The 16,832-nt window shown below is 36.7% G+C and overlaps 1 protein-coding gene and 1 non-coding gene across 4 annotated transcripts; one reads left to right on the top strand and one right to left on the bottom strand.

Annotated features, from left to right (window-relative positions):
* Window positions 1-1,268: 1,268 nt before the first annotated feature.
* On the top strand, window positions 1,269-14,960 carry EIF5A2 (eukaryotic translation initiation factor 5A2). 3 transcript variants are annotated; one of them, XR_006385012.1, is made up of 6 exons: window positions 1,269-1,354; window positions 2,075-2,274; window positions 2,776-2,880; window positions 9,527-9,658; window positions 10,222-12,256; window positions 12,732-14,960. XR_006385012.1 is itself a non-coding variant. In XM_044251783.1 (5 exons), exons 2-5 carry the CDS (start codon window positions 2,110-2,112, stop codon window positions 10,245-10,247), a joined length of 384 nt encoding a protein of 127 aa, XP_044107718.1. In that variant the 5' UTR covers window positions 1,269-1,354; window positions 2,075-2,109; the 3' UTR covers window positions 10,248-14,960. The 3 variants fall into 3 exon arrangements, 2 of the variants coding, with proteins under 2 accessions (XP_044107718.1, XP_044107717.1); XM_044251783.1 differs by having other exon boundaries at window positions 9,527-9,614; window positions 10,222-14,960; XM_044251782.1 differs by having other exon boundaries at window positions 10,222-14,960.
* LOC122911058 lies at window positions 9,084-9,226 on the bottom strand. The gene has a single exon (XR_006385383.1). It is a non-coding gene; the product is annotated as a small nucleolar RNA SNORA67 (small nucleolar RNA).
* Window positions 14,961-16,832: the final 1,872 nt, after the last annotated feature.

Here is a 16,832-nt window from a genome sequence, read left to right as displayed (position 1 = left end):
ACCCACTCGCATAAATGCTAGCCATCATTCTGGTAACACTAGACAGGGAAAAGTTAGGAGGTATAAGGAAAAGCTGAATGGACTCATGAACCAGGGTTCTAATTTAACTCTTTCAAATATTAGCTACAGGCTGAATTCGGTTTATGAGAGTTCCTTTGCTTCTTATAGAGGTTAAACTCCGTATGTGTGAAATATCTGTCCAAACCGGAGAGCCACACAGTAATGTGAGAAAGGGGACTGACTCTTCATGAGACAGCAATTCAGAATTACAGGACCCCATACGCCGGGGAGTGTAGGTCACCTCTCCAAAGAAGAATGCAGTGCATTGTGAAATGGAACATAAAGGAGCACATTTCTTTTAAGAACCTTGGTCCTTAATCCTAGTCAAGTCTCTATCGGTTCCTGGTCGATTATGAAGACAACCCAACTGCTCTAATGGAGTATGAACATACCTAAAACTCACAGAAATGCCAGTGCCGAGAGGAAAGAAGAGCCAAATTTATCGGAACTGAACTTGTCTGAGTTTCTGGACGCGACTATGCGGTAGGAGTCGGACACCCATTCACGTCCACAGTTCCACAACAGACTAGTGTGAGGAATGGGTTGGGTCATTTCACGCTGCTGTTTGGTTCGGGGATGTCTCAGCAGTTCCCACCCCCCAGGGCGCTGCTGACCCCGCCCAGGCACCCACCGGCAGTTACTGCCAGAATTTCATGGATGGCTGGGGCTGAGCTGGTAATAAAATACTGCACTTGGTCTCTTCCTCGAGGAGCAAGTGTGGTTTCGACCACCAACCTGGGCCAGAAGTTCGACCCCAAAGTTCCCTCCATAAACCCCGCGGGACACCCACTGAATTCGCGTGCCTCGCGCGTCCTGACGACAGTCGCGCGACAACCACCACGCACCTGAAGGCAAGGGCCACCAAGCGTGCGGTTTGCTTCCAGCTAACTTCGACTGGGACCCTGGCGCAACGAACCCAAAAGTTTGAGGTACAAGCTTACTTACCTTTGAGTTCACCCTCCGCAACCGCACTCCAGAAAGCGCTCTTCACGCCGGAAGTGCATTAATCCGCAGCACGTGGGGTTGCCAGGGCGCGCTTCACGTGACTGGGCGGGGCCTCGGGAACGTTGTAACCAATGGTAGCCCGAGGGGGCGGTGCCTGTGACGCGCCGGGACCTATCCCGGAAGTGGGGCTGAGGTGGGGGCGGGAAAGGGCGGGGAGGCCGGGGTGTGGAAAGTGTGGCGGCCCCGCCCCGTCTCTTGGAACTGCCGGGGCTGCCGCTGCTGCTGCCGCCGCAGCTGTAGGGGACCGGCGCCAGTGCGCAGGCGAAAGGATCTCTTTCCCTGCTGAAAGGTGAAGACAGGGGGAAAGCTGGGGGGCCGGGACCGGCGTTAGGCAGAGCCGGAGAAGGCGGCGGGAGAAGGCGGCGAGCGCCGAGTCCTGAACGAGGGAAGGAGGAAGGAAGGATGGCTGGGGGAACGGAGGCGAGTGCGGGACCTGCTAGGGCTCAGGCCCATGCGGGGCCCGGCCCCGCTGGGCCGGGGATGCCGGCAGGACAAGGGGGCTCCTGAGAGGCCGGGGCGACGGCACGGCAGGCTGGAGGGCGGAATGCAAGCCCGCTGCCAGAGGGCCAGGTGCTTTTGGCTAGGTCCCGTTATCCCCATCCTTCGCGGGGACGTGCGGCCTGGGCTGGGTCCCCCGCAGTGGGATGAGGGCGGCGGCGGAGGGCCGGGTGGCGCGGCGCGATGCGGGAAGGTCGCCGGCTTCTCTTGCGGTGGGACAATGGGTGCCGGGATTTGCTGCCCCCAGCGCGGGTGAGTGCTCAGGGGGTATCCCCCCCCCCACCCGCAGCGAGCTCATCTGCGACTTCCTTCCCCATCTCCCCACTTCTCCAGCAATGGTTGGAAAAGTTTATAGAGGCCGGAGTTAGAACGTGCCCACTCTTCTTGGGTGGGTGTTCTATAAATGAAAAAAATCTATTGATCCATGATGCTTGGAACGTAACCTGTCCGAGATGCGATGTTTCTCTGCCTGCGTTCCGGTTGTTAAAAAGCAAACAAACTTTTTGCGTAGTTCCCTCGGAAAAGCTACCATCTCCCCAGCCCACCATGGCGGATGAAATTGATTTCACTACTGGAGATGCTGGAGCTTCCAGCACTTACCCTATGCAGTGCTCAGCCCTGCGCAAAAACGGCTTCGTGGTTCTCAAAGGACGACCATGCAAAATAGTGGAGATGTCAACTTCCAAAACTGGAAAGCACGGTCATGCCAAGGTAAGTGCCCTTCTGTTCCAGTACGGAACATGAGAGTTCCATATTTATAACTTTGCAATAATTACATTTTCTTCCTACCACAATTTGGGGGTGACCAGCTATTGCTTTGAACACTGAAAGGTAGCATTTCCTTTTTGGGCCTTTACAATGTTTCATTAGCTGATAACTGAAACTTTCCTGAATCCTAGTGACTTAGAATATCTGTTCAGTTTATAGATGAGAAATCCTGTTCTAACATTAACTTCATTTCTCTTATGCATTCTTATAATTGAATTACTGGGCTGTATATGATCCTGGGTTTCCATATGTCACGAAAGTGTTTAGTTGTCCACTGCTTCTCAATTCTATGACCACTGCATTTTATTTTTAAGAAAATAAAATTAGATGACCTTGGAAGGAGAAAGAATCTGTCATAATCAGCTTTGGTATTGTGCTGTGTGTATGTAATGAGTGATATACTTGGCAAAGATTACAGGTTTCCTGTTCTCCCTTCTTTGTTAGGTTCACCTTGTTGGAATTGATATTTTCACTGGCAAAAAATATGAAGATATTTGCCCTTCTACTCACAACATGGATGTTCCAAATATTAAGAGAAATGATTATCAAGTGAGTACTAACTTTCTTTAAAATGATGCTTTGTTTCTAAAAATTGCAAATACATTCTATCGACTGTAATTTAACAAAAGCTGGTAGTAACTTTGTAGATTTTTCTTTTTTTTTTTTTAAGATTTTATTTATTTATTTGACAGAGAGAAATCACAAGTAGATGGAGAGGCAGGCAGAGAGTGAGAGAGGGAAGCAGGCTCCCTGCTGAGCAGAGAGCCCGATGCGGGACTCTATCCCAGGACTCTGAGATCATGACCTGAGCCGAAGGCAGCGGCTTAACCCACTGAGCCACTCAGGCGCCCCTTGTAGATTTTTCTAACCAAATATTAGGCACTACCTATCTTAGAAATTGGAAAGATAGTGATAGTTATCCCTTCTACCTTATCTAGAATTATGGTTAATTTGCTATTTTTTAAAAAATATTTTTGCATTTTTAGTTGAACATGTCTCAGACCACATGACTGCATATTGGGACTGAATAAGGTCAATGTTTAGCTACTATTGTTTTTTGTTGTAAAGTACTGCCAATTTAGATAACTCCCTCCCCAATGTTTTATTTCTTTTCACTTCTCAAAACCCAAGATTTTTCTTTTTTTTAAGATTTATTTATTTGACAGAGAGAGATCACAAGTAAGCGGTGGGGGGGGGGAGGGGAAACAGGCTCTCTGAGCAGAGAGCCCAAAGCAAAACTCGATCCCAGGACCCTGGGATCATGACCTGAGCTGAAGGCAGAGGCTTAACCCACTGAGCCACCCAGGCACCCCTCAAACCTAAGATTTTTAAGAAATCATTGGAATTCATGTTCCACCACCCAAGTTTGTGTATTAATGAATATAAGTCAGAATTTGGTATTCTTTTTTTTTTTAATAAAAATAATTTTTTTAAATTTATTTTTAATTTATTTTCAGCATAACAGTATTCATTATTTTTGCACCACACCCAGTGCTCCATGCAATCCATGCCCCAACGGTTCCCCCAACCTCCCACCCCCCCGCCACTTCTTCTTAAATAGGAAGTAAGTTGAAAACCATTAATATAAAGAAAGTACATGGCCGCTGCATATGGTAAAGAACATGCAAAACTATGTAATTGTTTTATTTACATTTAGTGACCATGCTGTGACCTTTGGTTAAATTATAGGTATATACTTCCAACTTTTAGTTCCAGTTGTGCATTTGGATAGGTCATGTTTAATGATAGCATTTTGTTGTTTTGGAATATTGGTGGTAACCAACCATTAACCTCATAGGATGTGGGAGCTCAGATTAATCATAACTAAAGTCTGTCTTGTAAGTCTTCAATCTCACTGTCAAGGATACATTCATAGAACTCTTTTCTGTTCATTTTACACAGTGAAAAATACAAGTGTGACACTTAGAGTTTTTTGTTCATTTTAAACTGATTTCTTACTTACTACACCTTTTATTGTGTTGCATAATCTTTAGAACATGCTACCATCAACTACAATTAACATATGATTTCCTTTTACTCTTTGTTCACATGTAAAAATATTTTTACATAGTTTTAGTCTAGTAAGCAGTTTTATATTTTTACTTTCCCTCTTGTAAATGTTTTCAAGTTTGTTTGGAGTCTTTGTAGAAATTTGAATTGTCTTATTACAATAATAGCATATGGGGTTTTTTTTTCATCAGGTAATTTGGGTTTGGATCTAGTTCTGTCACTTTCTAGCTGGATGACCTTGGACAAATTACACAATCTCTCTGAGCCTCAGTTTTCCTTTCTACAAAGTAAGGATAATGTAAGGATTAAATGAGAAAATGTATCCCATAATTACCTCATCACTAGATATGTACCAAAAAGTAGTTCTATTCTGCTCCCCCTTTCCTTGAATAAATATTCCATCTAATCATTTTATTATACTTGGAGCACCTTATTTAGACATGGCTTATAGTGGGTGTTCAATAAACTTTTATTAAATGCATATGGGAGTATTCATTAAAGTAAGTATAATGCAGCTAAGGCTAAGCATAGAGTTTTCTTTTGCCAAAAATGGATTTCTCTTTTCATCCCTAACATGTGAATGCTTTGAATATTCAATATTCATTGTGTACATTAATATGCATTCACTATAGAATGCTTTTGCCTTTGAGTGTTTCAGAAAGATAGTATCAGTAATTTATCACTAATTACTACTATGATCAAATTAATAATCATTGATTGGACCTCAAGATTTAACATCAAGGAAAAATTTGGTTTGGGTTTTATTTGGGAATATAGTAGGCTCTAGGGGAATGAGGTAAGTGAGCACAAGATTTTAAATAAAAACAGGACTACTGACAATGTCAAGCCACATAGGAACCTTAGGCCAAAAGGAAAAATCAGTAATTCAAATTCTGTCTTATTTAAATTTTTAAATTGTGTTCATCATGGAATTTTTGCATTAATTCTAATTTTAAAATATTTGATCACTGAAAAGTTTTTCTGGTGCCACCTTAAATTTTGTACACAAAATTAGTGCCTCACTTGCCTTATCCTGTCTCAACCTTTGGTATGTAGTCTATACTATATCATGGATAAAAGAATGACTCAAGCCAGACAGGCTGGGTCCAAATCCTTACTTTAACACTTAAGAATTATATGAACTTACGTGGCAAGTTACTTAACCTCTTGCCTGTTTTTCTCTATTTATAAAATGAGGATAAGAATAATAAACTCCTCATGGGATCATTGTGAGGTTTAGTTAGTTAACACTTAGAGCAGTGCCTTGTACAGTAAGTACTCAGTAAGCACGTCCCTTTGTTATCAAGTCAACATATAAGACTTATTTCTGTTCATTTAAAAAATTGAGCTCTGTGAGTCTTTTCAGTTATATTTATTGTGCTGTGGTGGTCTTCATGAACCTATCCACGCTGAATAAATATAAGGTATGAACCTGAACTTGGGAGGAAAAGCTTCTATCAAAGACAATATTGGAACAATTGGCAAGTTTGAGTGGACTATATATTAAATAATATTTTAGCAATACTACATTTTTTAATTTTGCAAAATAAGCTGATTAAATAAGAGTTTTCTTTCTTAGGAAAACACACTGAAGTATTAATCGCTAAAGAGTTGTGATGTTTGAACATTCTCTCAAATGGTTCGGTAAAAAGAAGAAAAGAATAAGAATGTATACTGTTTGTATTTTATGTATGCCTATACCCAGAAAGAGAAAAAATGCACATGTAGTTAAATGTTAACAGTAGACGAGTCTGGGGGAAAATAATGGGAATTTGATTTATTATTTTTATAACTTTTTGGTATATCTGAAAATTTATAATTTATATAGAAAGATAAAATAATTTTCATTAATTAATTCTATTTTTCTATAGTTTAGTTTTATTTTTGAAAACTTTAATTTTATTTCACATAATTTATTTTAATAAGATGTTTAATTTTTAAAATATGTTTTACTAGATGTTTTATAATGTCTATACATTTTTTATTTGAAATGCTTTTTATTTCATCCCACATTTTAACTTCTGAATTCTTAACTCTTTAGAAATAAAACCACCATTATGTAAATAAATACTGAGTATCAGTATTATTATTTGGCTTTTATGTTTTAGTCAATAATGACAGTGGAAACTTTAATTCTTAAAATAGACAAATTCTACTTCAGGGAATTGCTAAAAGGGCCTAAATAAAAAAGATCTACCTTGTAAGCCTGTGGCTAATTGTTTAAAATTTTATAATAAATGATCTGGGAAAACTGGACAACCACATGCAAAAGAATGAAATTAGACTATCATACATCATACACAAAAATTAACTCAAAATGGGTTAAAGACTTGAATATAAGACCTGAAACCACAAAACTAGAAGAAAATGTTGGTGGCAAGCTTCCTGACATTGGCCTTGGCATTAAGTTTTTGGATCTGACACCAAAAGCAAAGGCAGCAAAAGCAAAAATAAACAAGTGGGACTACCTCAAACTAAGAAACTTCTGTAAGAAACTTTCTGCAAAGGAAACCATCAAGATGAAAGGGCAATCTACTGAATGGGAGAAAATATTTGCAAAACGCATATCCAATAATATCCAAAATATATAAAGAATTCAACTCAGTGGGGGGAAAAACCCCAAAAAACAAAAAACCCAAGAAATTTGATTTAAAAATGGGCAGAGGATTTAAATAGACATTTTTCTGAAGAAGAGATACAAATGGCCAACAGGTATAGGAGAAGAAGTTCAACATCACTAATTGCCAGGGAAATTCAAATTAAAATCATAATGAGATAATCACCTCATACCTGTTAGAATGGCTATTATCAAAAAGGCAAAAAGTAACAATGTTGGAGAAGATTTGGAGAAAAAGAACCTTCATGCCCTGTTTCTGGGAATGTAAATTGGTACATCCACTATTGAAAACAATATGGAGGTTCCTCAAAAAATAAAAGTAGAACTACCATATGAACCTCGTATACCACTTCTGGGTATTTATATAAAGAAAATGTAGGGGTGCCTGGGTGGCTCAGTGGGTTAAAGCCTCTGCCTTCGGCTCGGGTCATGGTCCCAGGGTCCTGGGATTGAGCCCCGCATCAGGCTCTCTACTCCGCGGGGAGCCTGCTTCCTCCTCTCTCTCTCTCTGCCTGCCTCTCTGCCTACTTGTGATCTCAGTCTGTCAAATGAATAAATAAAATATTTTTTTAAAAAAAAGAAAGAAAATGTAAACACTAATTTCAAAAGATAGATGCAACCAGATGATCATTGCAGCAATATTTACAAGTCAAGGTATGGAAACAATCTAAATGTCCATTAATGGACAAATGGATAAAGAAGATGTGATATATATATACACAAGGGACTACTATTCAGCCATAAAAATGTTGGGAAATGTTGACATTTGCAACAACCTGGATGGACCTTGAATATATTATGCAAACTGAAATAAGAGAGAGAAAAGTAGTATATGATTTCACTTACATGTGAAATTAAAAAACAAATGAACAAGAACAAAACAAAACTACAGAGCAGATTAGTAGTTGGTTATTAAAAAGGAAGGGGTGGGAGATGAGCAAAATGGGTAAAGTGGGTCAATTGTACGGTGACAGATGGTAACTAGACTTATTGTAGTGATCACTTTGTAGTATATACAAAGATTGGTATGATCAAGAAAAACCACACTTCTGCTTCAACCTCATGTCCCATTCCTTTACCAACCTTACATATGTTTAAGTGACATAAAGATGAGTTAAAAGTATTTGTGGTTGCTTTGTAGGATGGTTTTTATGTTTTTGAGATTTTAGACATGCACAAAAGCTGAAATCTCTTGTTGGGGTATCTGTGGAAAGCCATAGCCAGATTTTGTAGTGCCATAGAAGAGAGCTTTGAAATCTATCTCTATGGTATGCTTGTGTTATGTCATAGTAGTTACAGGAAGGTAACTATCATATCTTTGACCCCTTTTGTGTTTGTCAATGATAGCATCTTGAATTCTAAACAACTGCCTTTTATAAAATCTGTTAAAAATATAGGCATACTGATGGTGTATATGCTTTGAGAATAAATGAGTAGAGCCTATTTCCTCATTCCTAGAATAAAAAAAAATTGAATGATATCAGAATTGCTCTTTCGAAGGTTAAACTGGGTTTGTCTCATTAATGTCATCAACATTCGTGTTTGTCTTTTAAAAAATCTGATGTTTTTAATAGTAAACTGAACACCCAAAAGTTTTCCACCAAAGTTTGTCATAATCAAGTTATAAAACACATTGTAATCATAGAAAACAAAAATTAACTTTATCTCCATGAATGGGAAAACAGTTAAATCAGTTACAATCTATCTATACAGTTGTGAAGTGATTAAAGAGACTAAGGTAGTTCCTTAGTTTCCAATTTGGAAAGATTTCCTCCCTTCCCTCCCCATGCCTGAACCCTAGGTAGGGCTAGAGAGCAGGGCAGCCCCTCGGATAATGTAGCAACATTAGGTAAATCTTCTCAATGGAGCTGTTGTAGAAGGTGCCAATGTCTTGAAGAGTCCTCTTGTCATCTTCTGTCACCATGTTGATGGCCATAAGCCAAGAGCCAAATCATCCACCACAACCAATTCTGTGGATATAGTTTTCCCCTTTGGGGGGAAAGTCATAGTTGTGACTAAAGAAACCTGCTATCCATTGATGCCTCTGGTCTAGTATGAAGGAAGAGGATAGCTTCAGCATGTGAATGAGAAGAGGGCACAGTCTATCCAGAAGGGATTGAAGTATATGTGTAGGCAGCCAAAGGAAAGCAAAGGAAACAAACATCCCCTCTCCCCCAACAACCTAAGGCATGCCAGATTTTATTCCAAGTTGCTACTTTCCTGGAGAGGGGCACAAGCAGGCCCCTTGGAAAGGGAATCACTTTAGATTTCCTTTTATTTTATTTTTTTTAAAGCAGCTATATTTGTATTGTGTACATAAATGTGAATTCTTTAGGACATACTATATATAGATTTGGGGGAAGGTGGTATGCAGGAAGAAGTGAACTTACATTTTTAGTCTCTACAGCTCTTATACTTTTGTATGTTCAGCATTTTTAAGTTCTAAGAGTATATTAATGTGTTACTGTGTACCTATACAAATTAATGTGGATTGCAACTTAACTATGTAAATATTACAAAGAGTGAATATAATCTAATCAGTGCAAATTGTATAATTTATTTTAATAGCTGATATGCATTCAGGATGGTTACCTTTCCCTGCTGACAGAAACTGGTGAAGTTCGTGAGGATCTTAAGCTGCCAGAAGGTGAACTAGGTAAAGAAATAGAAGGAAAATACAATGCAGGTGAAGATGTACAGGTAAAGACCTATGGGGAGATTGCTTTTTATAAAGACTTTGGCCTAATCTAGTTAGCAAAATACGCCAACTATGAAATACAGTTCTTAAATACTGCCGAAATGGAAAATGATCTCTGTAAGAGTTTTCCCATGATACCCTTAAAGACCCATAACCAAAGAAAGTATTAAAGTTCACCTTTTGCTAGGTAGACACTGCCAACCCCAAATTTGTTTTGAAGATCAGCATCTGCACTATTAAGAATGAGAAAAGTGTTATGGGAATGCTAAAGCATGAAGATGATTTACCCCATCTTTGTTATAACTCTCAGAAGTGTAATGTCTACTGAATATTGAGGCAATTACAGCTCTTTTCTCCCTATTCCCTGGAATTTATCTTAAAACCACAATTTGAGAAACTTTGCTTTGGAAATCTGTGAAGGAAGTTGATTATCTAGTCTTGGGATGCTTCTTTCCAAAGTCAGTGTGTATAAAATATCCGTAAATATCCAGCATGTAATAAGTAAAATATATCTTATAGAGTATTGCCTTCTGAATAACTTTTTGCCTGCATTTTTCCATTCTAGGTGTCTGTTATGTGTGCAATGAGTGAAGAATATGCTGTAGCCATAAAGCCCTGCAAATAAATGGGACCATCAGGCATGAGCAAAATGTTTAGGTCTGGACCAACCACAGATCTAAAGTTTGGTTCTAAGTTGTCACCAAAGCTATTGCCTTCATAAGCAACCTCATTTCTTTTTTAATTGTTTTGAAATTATACTGAGTTAGTTTTACAGGCATTTGGTAATTTAAAAGAATCAAGATGTAAAATTCTGGTTTTTTTAGTTTTGTAGGTGTCTCCCCTATACCTTTCATGTGGTTTTCAGTGAGTCCAAGAAACAGATAAGATGGCTTCAGCAGATATGATTTGTCTGAGCAAATCGTTCCTGAATTTTAGTTGATAAATAAACCAGGGTTTTAAATCAGACAATGTAGCATCTAGTGGTATTGAAGTACCACATTTAAGTTGAATTGTTCTGCATTAATTTCAGACTTATAGAATAAGTAGATTATGTATTGGAATTGTCACAGCTTCAGCCTGTGTGTGGCAGGCACAAATCCTTAAACAGAGATCATGTTATCGAAAAGTGTCGATTATCTTGGTAGGCATGTGCAGCCACCTGTATTACCTCAGTCATACTTTTCTTTGCCAAATTGTTGGAGGACTAAACATAACCTATATAGTGATTTGATACCTGCTAGTGGTTGACAAAGAGGCATTGAACTGTCTGGTGACTATTATTAGCCAGTCAGATTATAAAGGAGTCTGCAAGGAACAGTGGCACAGTGAGTTGGTTAGAGCTCCGCACAGTGAGTTGGTTAGAGCTCCAGGTCTTTACTGGAGGCCTCTGTAATCAGCATAAAAATAGGAAGTTTCTTTCTAGTTATGTTTTTGCTTTTTCCTTTTGTTCTCTCTCTGTAGTTAAAGGAGTGACCTGCTTTATAGGACATTATACAGTGCTTTTTTTCAATTATGTTAAATATATTGTTGTTATTTATAGTAGTCACTCCTTTCCAACCATTTTTAAGGAGTTTTTTTTGACATTAAAATATTTAATTGTCATATAAAAACTGGAAATTCTTACTTTAAATTGGTTTGGAACATTGTTAAATTTATGTACACTTTTTCTAAAGGGAAATGAAAGTAAATCATGGAAGAAGAGTTATTTTATATGATAATTATTTTACTTATTTTAAGAAGTACATGTATTTTTTTCTTCTGATTATTATTTACTTAATTCAGTTACTGGTATGAAACATAACTAGGAAAGAATTCTACAAACCAAATTATTTTAAAAACTGTTTTAGGTGAGTCAGCTACATTTCTCTTTAGTCTTTTGGATTGTGTATATCTTATTTCCAGGATTCTAGACATGGGTTTGTGAGGACCTTTGACTTAATAACAATCATATTGAAATGAAACTTAGAACAAAATCACTACTTTACTAATACCTTCATTCTCTAAGACTGAATATGAAACCGTTCCCATCATCCCTTGCCCTCTGGAAGGCCTTTGTTTCTATCATCTAGAGGAAAACATACATGATGCTGTAACTCATCTAATCAGTGACTGAATATAGTATTAGGAATAGAAGATCCCAAATGTTTCAGTTACTTAATTTGTGCACATTTTTAAATCTTGCATTGGCTTCAGCAAACCCATTTGGAGAAGAAATAAGATACTTTAAGAGAAATGCAAGGAGAATTCTAAAGCACAAGAAATACTGAGGTTGTATTTAATCATTTTAGTGTAACATTTTAGCTTTTTCCTATCTAAAGCACAATTAGGAACTAGGCTAAATTCTTTCCAGTATTCCATTTAAGTATCTACTATATTCTGCTTTAGTTTTTTAGTACTCTGTACCATGTGTTTTACTTGTTGCTGGTTAGTATTGTTACCCACAGGAATCCCAGGAAGTTCTCAATCTGCGCTGCTTGCTGGTCACTCATATGACCCCAGTTAACCATATTAGTGTTCCGGTTTACTATTAATTCTGGATTAGCATGCCCTTGCTGTTCCTAATTTATCAAACTTCACATAAATACATTTCCAGTTGTGAGGTAAGCATATATAAATTATAATAATGCATCTCTTATCTTCCTGCCTTGAATGGCAAAAGCTATTTATGCATAAATATTTTAAGTACAATAATGAAGTGTAAATACTCTTTTAACATATAAGTATAGATTTTAAAGATACGGGACTGTTTATTTTCACATAAGTCAATATATGTTTCTCTAGAACAAAATATCTCATTTAGTAAAGCTTTATAAATTGTATTAAAAAGGAAGCAGGTAAACATTTTTTAACATAGAACAGAAGTGACTTCATTCTTTTTTGACATCAGAAATCTTAAAAGTTGACTCTTAGTATTTGTTGTACTTTTTTGTAGCAAATGTCAAATATCACAGGTTACCATGTATAGAGTGTAGACTGTCCTGTTACTAGATTATACAGTGATAAATCATTTTTGTCTGCAGGCATTTCACCAATTTATATACAATATTAACAAGTGAAATATTTGTTTCTTTCTAGAGCAACTTTTATTTCTACTGTGAAGACTTTGTTATATCTTATTTGCTACTACAAAGTTGTATACCCTCTGAAATAGATCAAGTCATTGCTACTTTGACTTAGCATTTGCATCATCAACATAATATGATGTTTCTTTCACTCTCCCCTCCAAGGGCTGTCTGTCACTTGAAATCGTTGCTAACCAAGCTCTTGAATCCGTTACCATTTATGGTACAAAATACTGTACCAATGCTTTATAACGATTACCAAAACTCTCCTGCAGCCAGAGCATGATATCTTTAATAGGAGATGCTATCATAAAATGTTTAGGTTATAAAATTTGGGGACACAATTTTTCATTATAGCACAACATGAGTGTGTGCATATGCACACATAGCTTTGTATGTTTGTTCTTTTTACAAAATCCTTCCAACTCTTAAAAGTACTGTAGTCTGGTAGTGCCTCAAATGTTGGTAACTTTTTTTTTTAATTTACAACTTTTCCAGAATTTGTTTTGTAACTAAAGTTTCTCAATTAGATTATTTCTAGTTGAGCTGTAATTTGAATGCATTGTTCTCAGGGCTGTTTGTGCTAAGAGCTGAAGTTGCATTATTTTAAAGCTAACTGCCTGAAAATATATTGCAAAAATTTCCCAAATTATAATACAATGATACATGCAAATAGAAAAATCCTTAACATCAACATACTTAACCTATATGCTAAGTATTAAAGAAAAAAAATGGGAGCACTGGTCACATCTATACTGGAATCTTGCCATATTTTTTTCATTTTAGAATTTGGTAGTCTTATCTTAGAACCCAAACCTTAATGATATACCTGAAAGCATTCCTTTGGCATGGACCCCAAAGATAGTTTTTAGAGCCAGAGAAAGATATAGTGGCTCTCAAACATATTTAAGGACAACAGATCAAAAATTCATAATGCTCTTTTGTGTACATGAAAATGTTTACATACTGAATTCTATAGTATGAACTGGAAACAAATTTACTATGAGAAAATGGGGCTCTTAGGCAAAATAAGAGCAAACTATAAGCATATTTCCATAAACCATGTGTTATATTGAACTGATCAACAGACTAAAATTTTCTAACTTAGGCATAATATTTTATAGTTTTTAAGTCTTTTTTTCCTCCTGCATTCAGACAAGTAATAGACAACAAAGGCTATGAAAAATTTATTGTGGAAAAAAATCTTAAAATTGAGGAAATTCAATCTATTAACTTTATTCTATTAAATTTTTTTCCCCTGAATTGGATATATGGCATCATTATTTGATTTTAGCAGGGAACATTTGGATTTAGCTTATGGAACACAGATGTTCTGTGAGAACATGACTTGAAGTCACTATATAATTTAATGTTTCTCCATTAAGTATACATCTAGACATCAACTTAACTACAAAGTGAGGTCAAGTGCCTGAAAAGTGCTGCTACATCTAATTAGCTAGTTTTCCTTATGTCAAAGATGCATCTTATAGCAATGCATATCAGGCTTTCACCTACTAGAAATATACTTGTTGCCAAACTTTACCAACCACCACTATTCCTCTCGCCTTAGAATTGGGTGAAACCCATTTTACAATTGAGAGAGAGGTTCTTTTATTTATATGAAGAAGTCCCTAACACTATTTCTTGGTATTGATAGACTTAGATTTAATCTTAGTTTGAGACTATATTTTTTAAAAACTGGATGCTAAACTGTATTCAGTGATGACTGTACAGCTTGTTGTGAGTCATAGTTATGATCTTTCTTGAGAGGAATTCTTTATTATGGTTAATACCTACTATAAATAAGCACTCTTGTGCTTGTTATAAAATATAATGCAAATACTAGTTCTATGCTAGAACAATGAAAATGACTAGTTCCATACTATTATGTACTTGTGTTCTCCTCTCCAAAAGGGAAATAGTTGAAATGGCATTGTCTAATCCAGTGGCACAATATTAATAACACACTTGGTTTTAGGTATAGGAGAATTCTTGCTTTTATCTACAGAGACTCATGTTTTAGCTAAAACTTTAAAATCGTAAGATCTGTAATATGGATATTATAATTGTGCATTTTACATTTCAGAAATGGGTAAAATTCAAATGTTGTCTTTGGCTATACTAAAATATTGAAATCCTTTACATTATAGATAATGAACATCAATTGTAACTTTTTGTTACATTAGATATATTTGTCTGGTAACTTCATCAGTTATATTAAATAAAAATAAAGTCAACTTAACAACTTGCCCTATTCTTGTACATATACATTCCTAAAACCATTTCGTACTAGAAAACAGTGTGGATTAATGTGTTTAGCACTATTAAAATCTAACTTGTCTTCACCATGTTTTTATAGTCTGAATCCTTACTAGAGAACGCCCTAGCTTTATGGCTAAGAATGTTAATTTTTAAATTTAGTTCTATATTTGAGTACAATTTTGTTTTATTTTTAAGCTTTTAATAGTTTTAAAATATGTAAAATAGTCCCATGGTTCAAAATTCTGTAGTTACAAGAGTGAAAACATATTCCCATCTTCATCTTTTTCCTTGCATTCTTCCAAAGACATTTAATGCAAGAGCAATTAATGTCCCTCCCCTACCCCTGATCTCCCAGACTCAGGTGTTCTCTACCAACATTGCTTTCCTCTTCCCACAGTGATATGAATGGTGTGATGAGTCCCTGAAGCAAACCCTTCATCCTTTTTCCAATCCTATGTGTAATCTACACCATTTGGACAGTTTTATCTCTAGATTGCCCAACCGTTTCTTCCTTTTACACACTGTACCATTCTAGAACATCTCCCACTCTGGCATATGAATCATGCCAAAAGACTACCATGGCAGTTGTGACCTCATATCCATGGCCAATATTACTGATATCCATACCTTTCCAAATCCAGTGAGATAATTGCGCAATAAAGGAAGTACCAGATTAGAGTCTTCCAGCTCTTAGTCCCATTCTTTTTGCCATTTGCAAATATCAGTAGCCTGGTCTCCCAGAGGGAAGCATGGGAGGAAAAAAAGAAGAGTGAAAAAGCTAATTATTTATTATGTGTCAGCCTGTCTTAATCTCCTCTCCTCCATCCCCAATCTTGTAATTAAATTCTATCCAAATAGGTGTTCTGTGGAATTGCCACATTTAGAACTCATACTATCTACCTAAAGTATGTGTTCCACTAGGAATTTAAAATATCTACATGTGTACTGCAGAGATATTGTGGGCTGGGTTCCAGACCACTGCAATAAAGCAAATATCAAAACAAAGAGAGTCAAATGAATTTTCTGGTTTACCAGTACATGTAAAAGTTACATTTACAGTATACTCTAGTCTGTTAAGTGTGCAATCCCATTATGTCTAAAAAGGCAAGGTACATACATGAATTTAAAAAGACCTTATTGCTAAAAAATGCTAACCATTATCTGAGCTTTCAGCAAGTTCTATATGGTAGAAATATTTAAAATAGCATTCTGATACCAATTCCAAGTGAAATTTAAAAAAAAAAAAAAAAAGCAAAATTGAAAAATCTTTTTGTTGGTGGAGAGTTTTGCCTCAGTGTTGATGGCTGCTGACTAGTCAGGTTGAGTGACTTTGGCAAAGTATTAAAATAAGGCAACAGTGGAATTTGCTGCATTAATTATTCCTTTCATAAACCATTTCTCTGAGGCATGCAATGCTGTTTGATAGCATTTTACCCATAGTAGAACTTCTTTCAAAATTGGAGTCAATCCTCTCAAACCTCAGACACTGCTGCTACTGTGTCAACTTTTATATTCTAAATCCTTTATCGTCATTTCAGTAATCGTTACAGCATCTTCACTAGGAGTAAATTCCATCTCAAGAAACCTGCTTTCCTTGTTCATCCATAAAAAGCAATCCCCAAACCATTAAAGTTTAATGTGATTTCAGCAATTCAAATATGGTAATAATGAAAAAGCGAAATATTGTGAGAATTACCAAAATGTGACACAGAGATACGAAGTAAGCAAATGGTGTTGGAAGAAACGATGGGTTTGCTGGACTCAGTTGCTACAACCTTCAATTTGTAAACAACAACAAGAACAACAACAAAGCAACAAACAAGTATCTGTGAAGTGCAGTCAAGCAAAGCAC

This window comes from Neovison vison, chromosome 6, assembly GCF_020171115.1.
Source record: "Neovison vison isolate M4711 chromosome 6, ASM_NN_V1, whole genome shotgun sequence".
Classification (NCBI taxonomy): domain Eukaryota; kingdom Metazoa; phylum Chordata; class Mammalia; order Carnivora; family Mustelidae; genus Neogale; species Neogale vison.
This window is presented reverse-complemented; position numbering and strand designations above follow the sequence as displayed.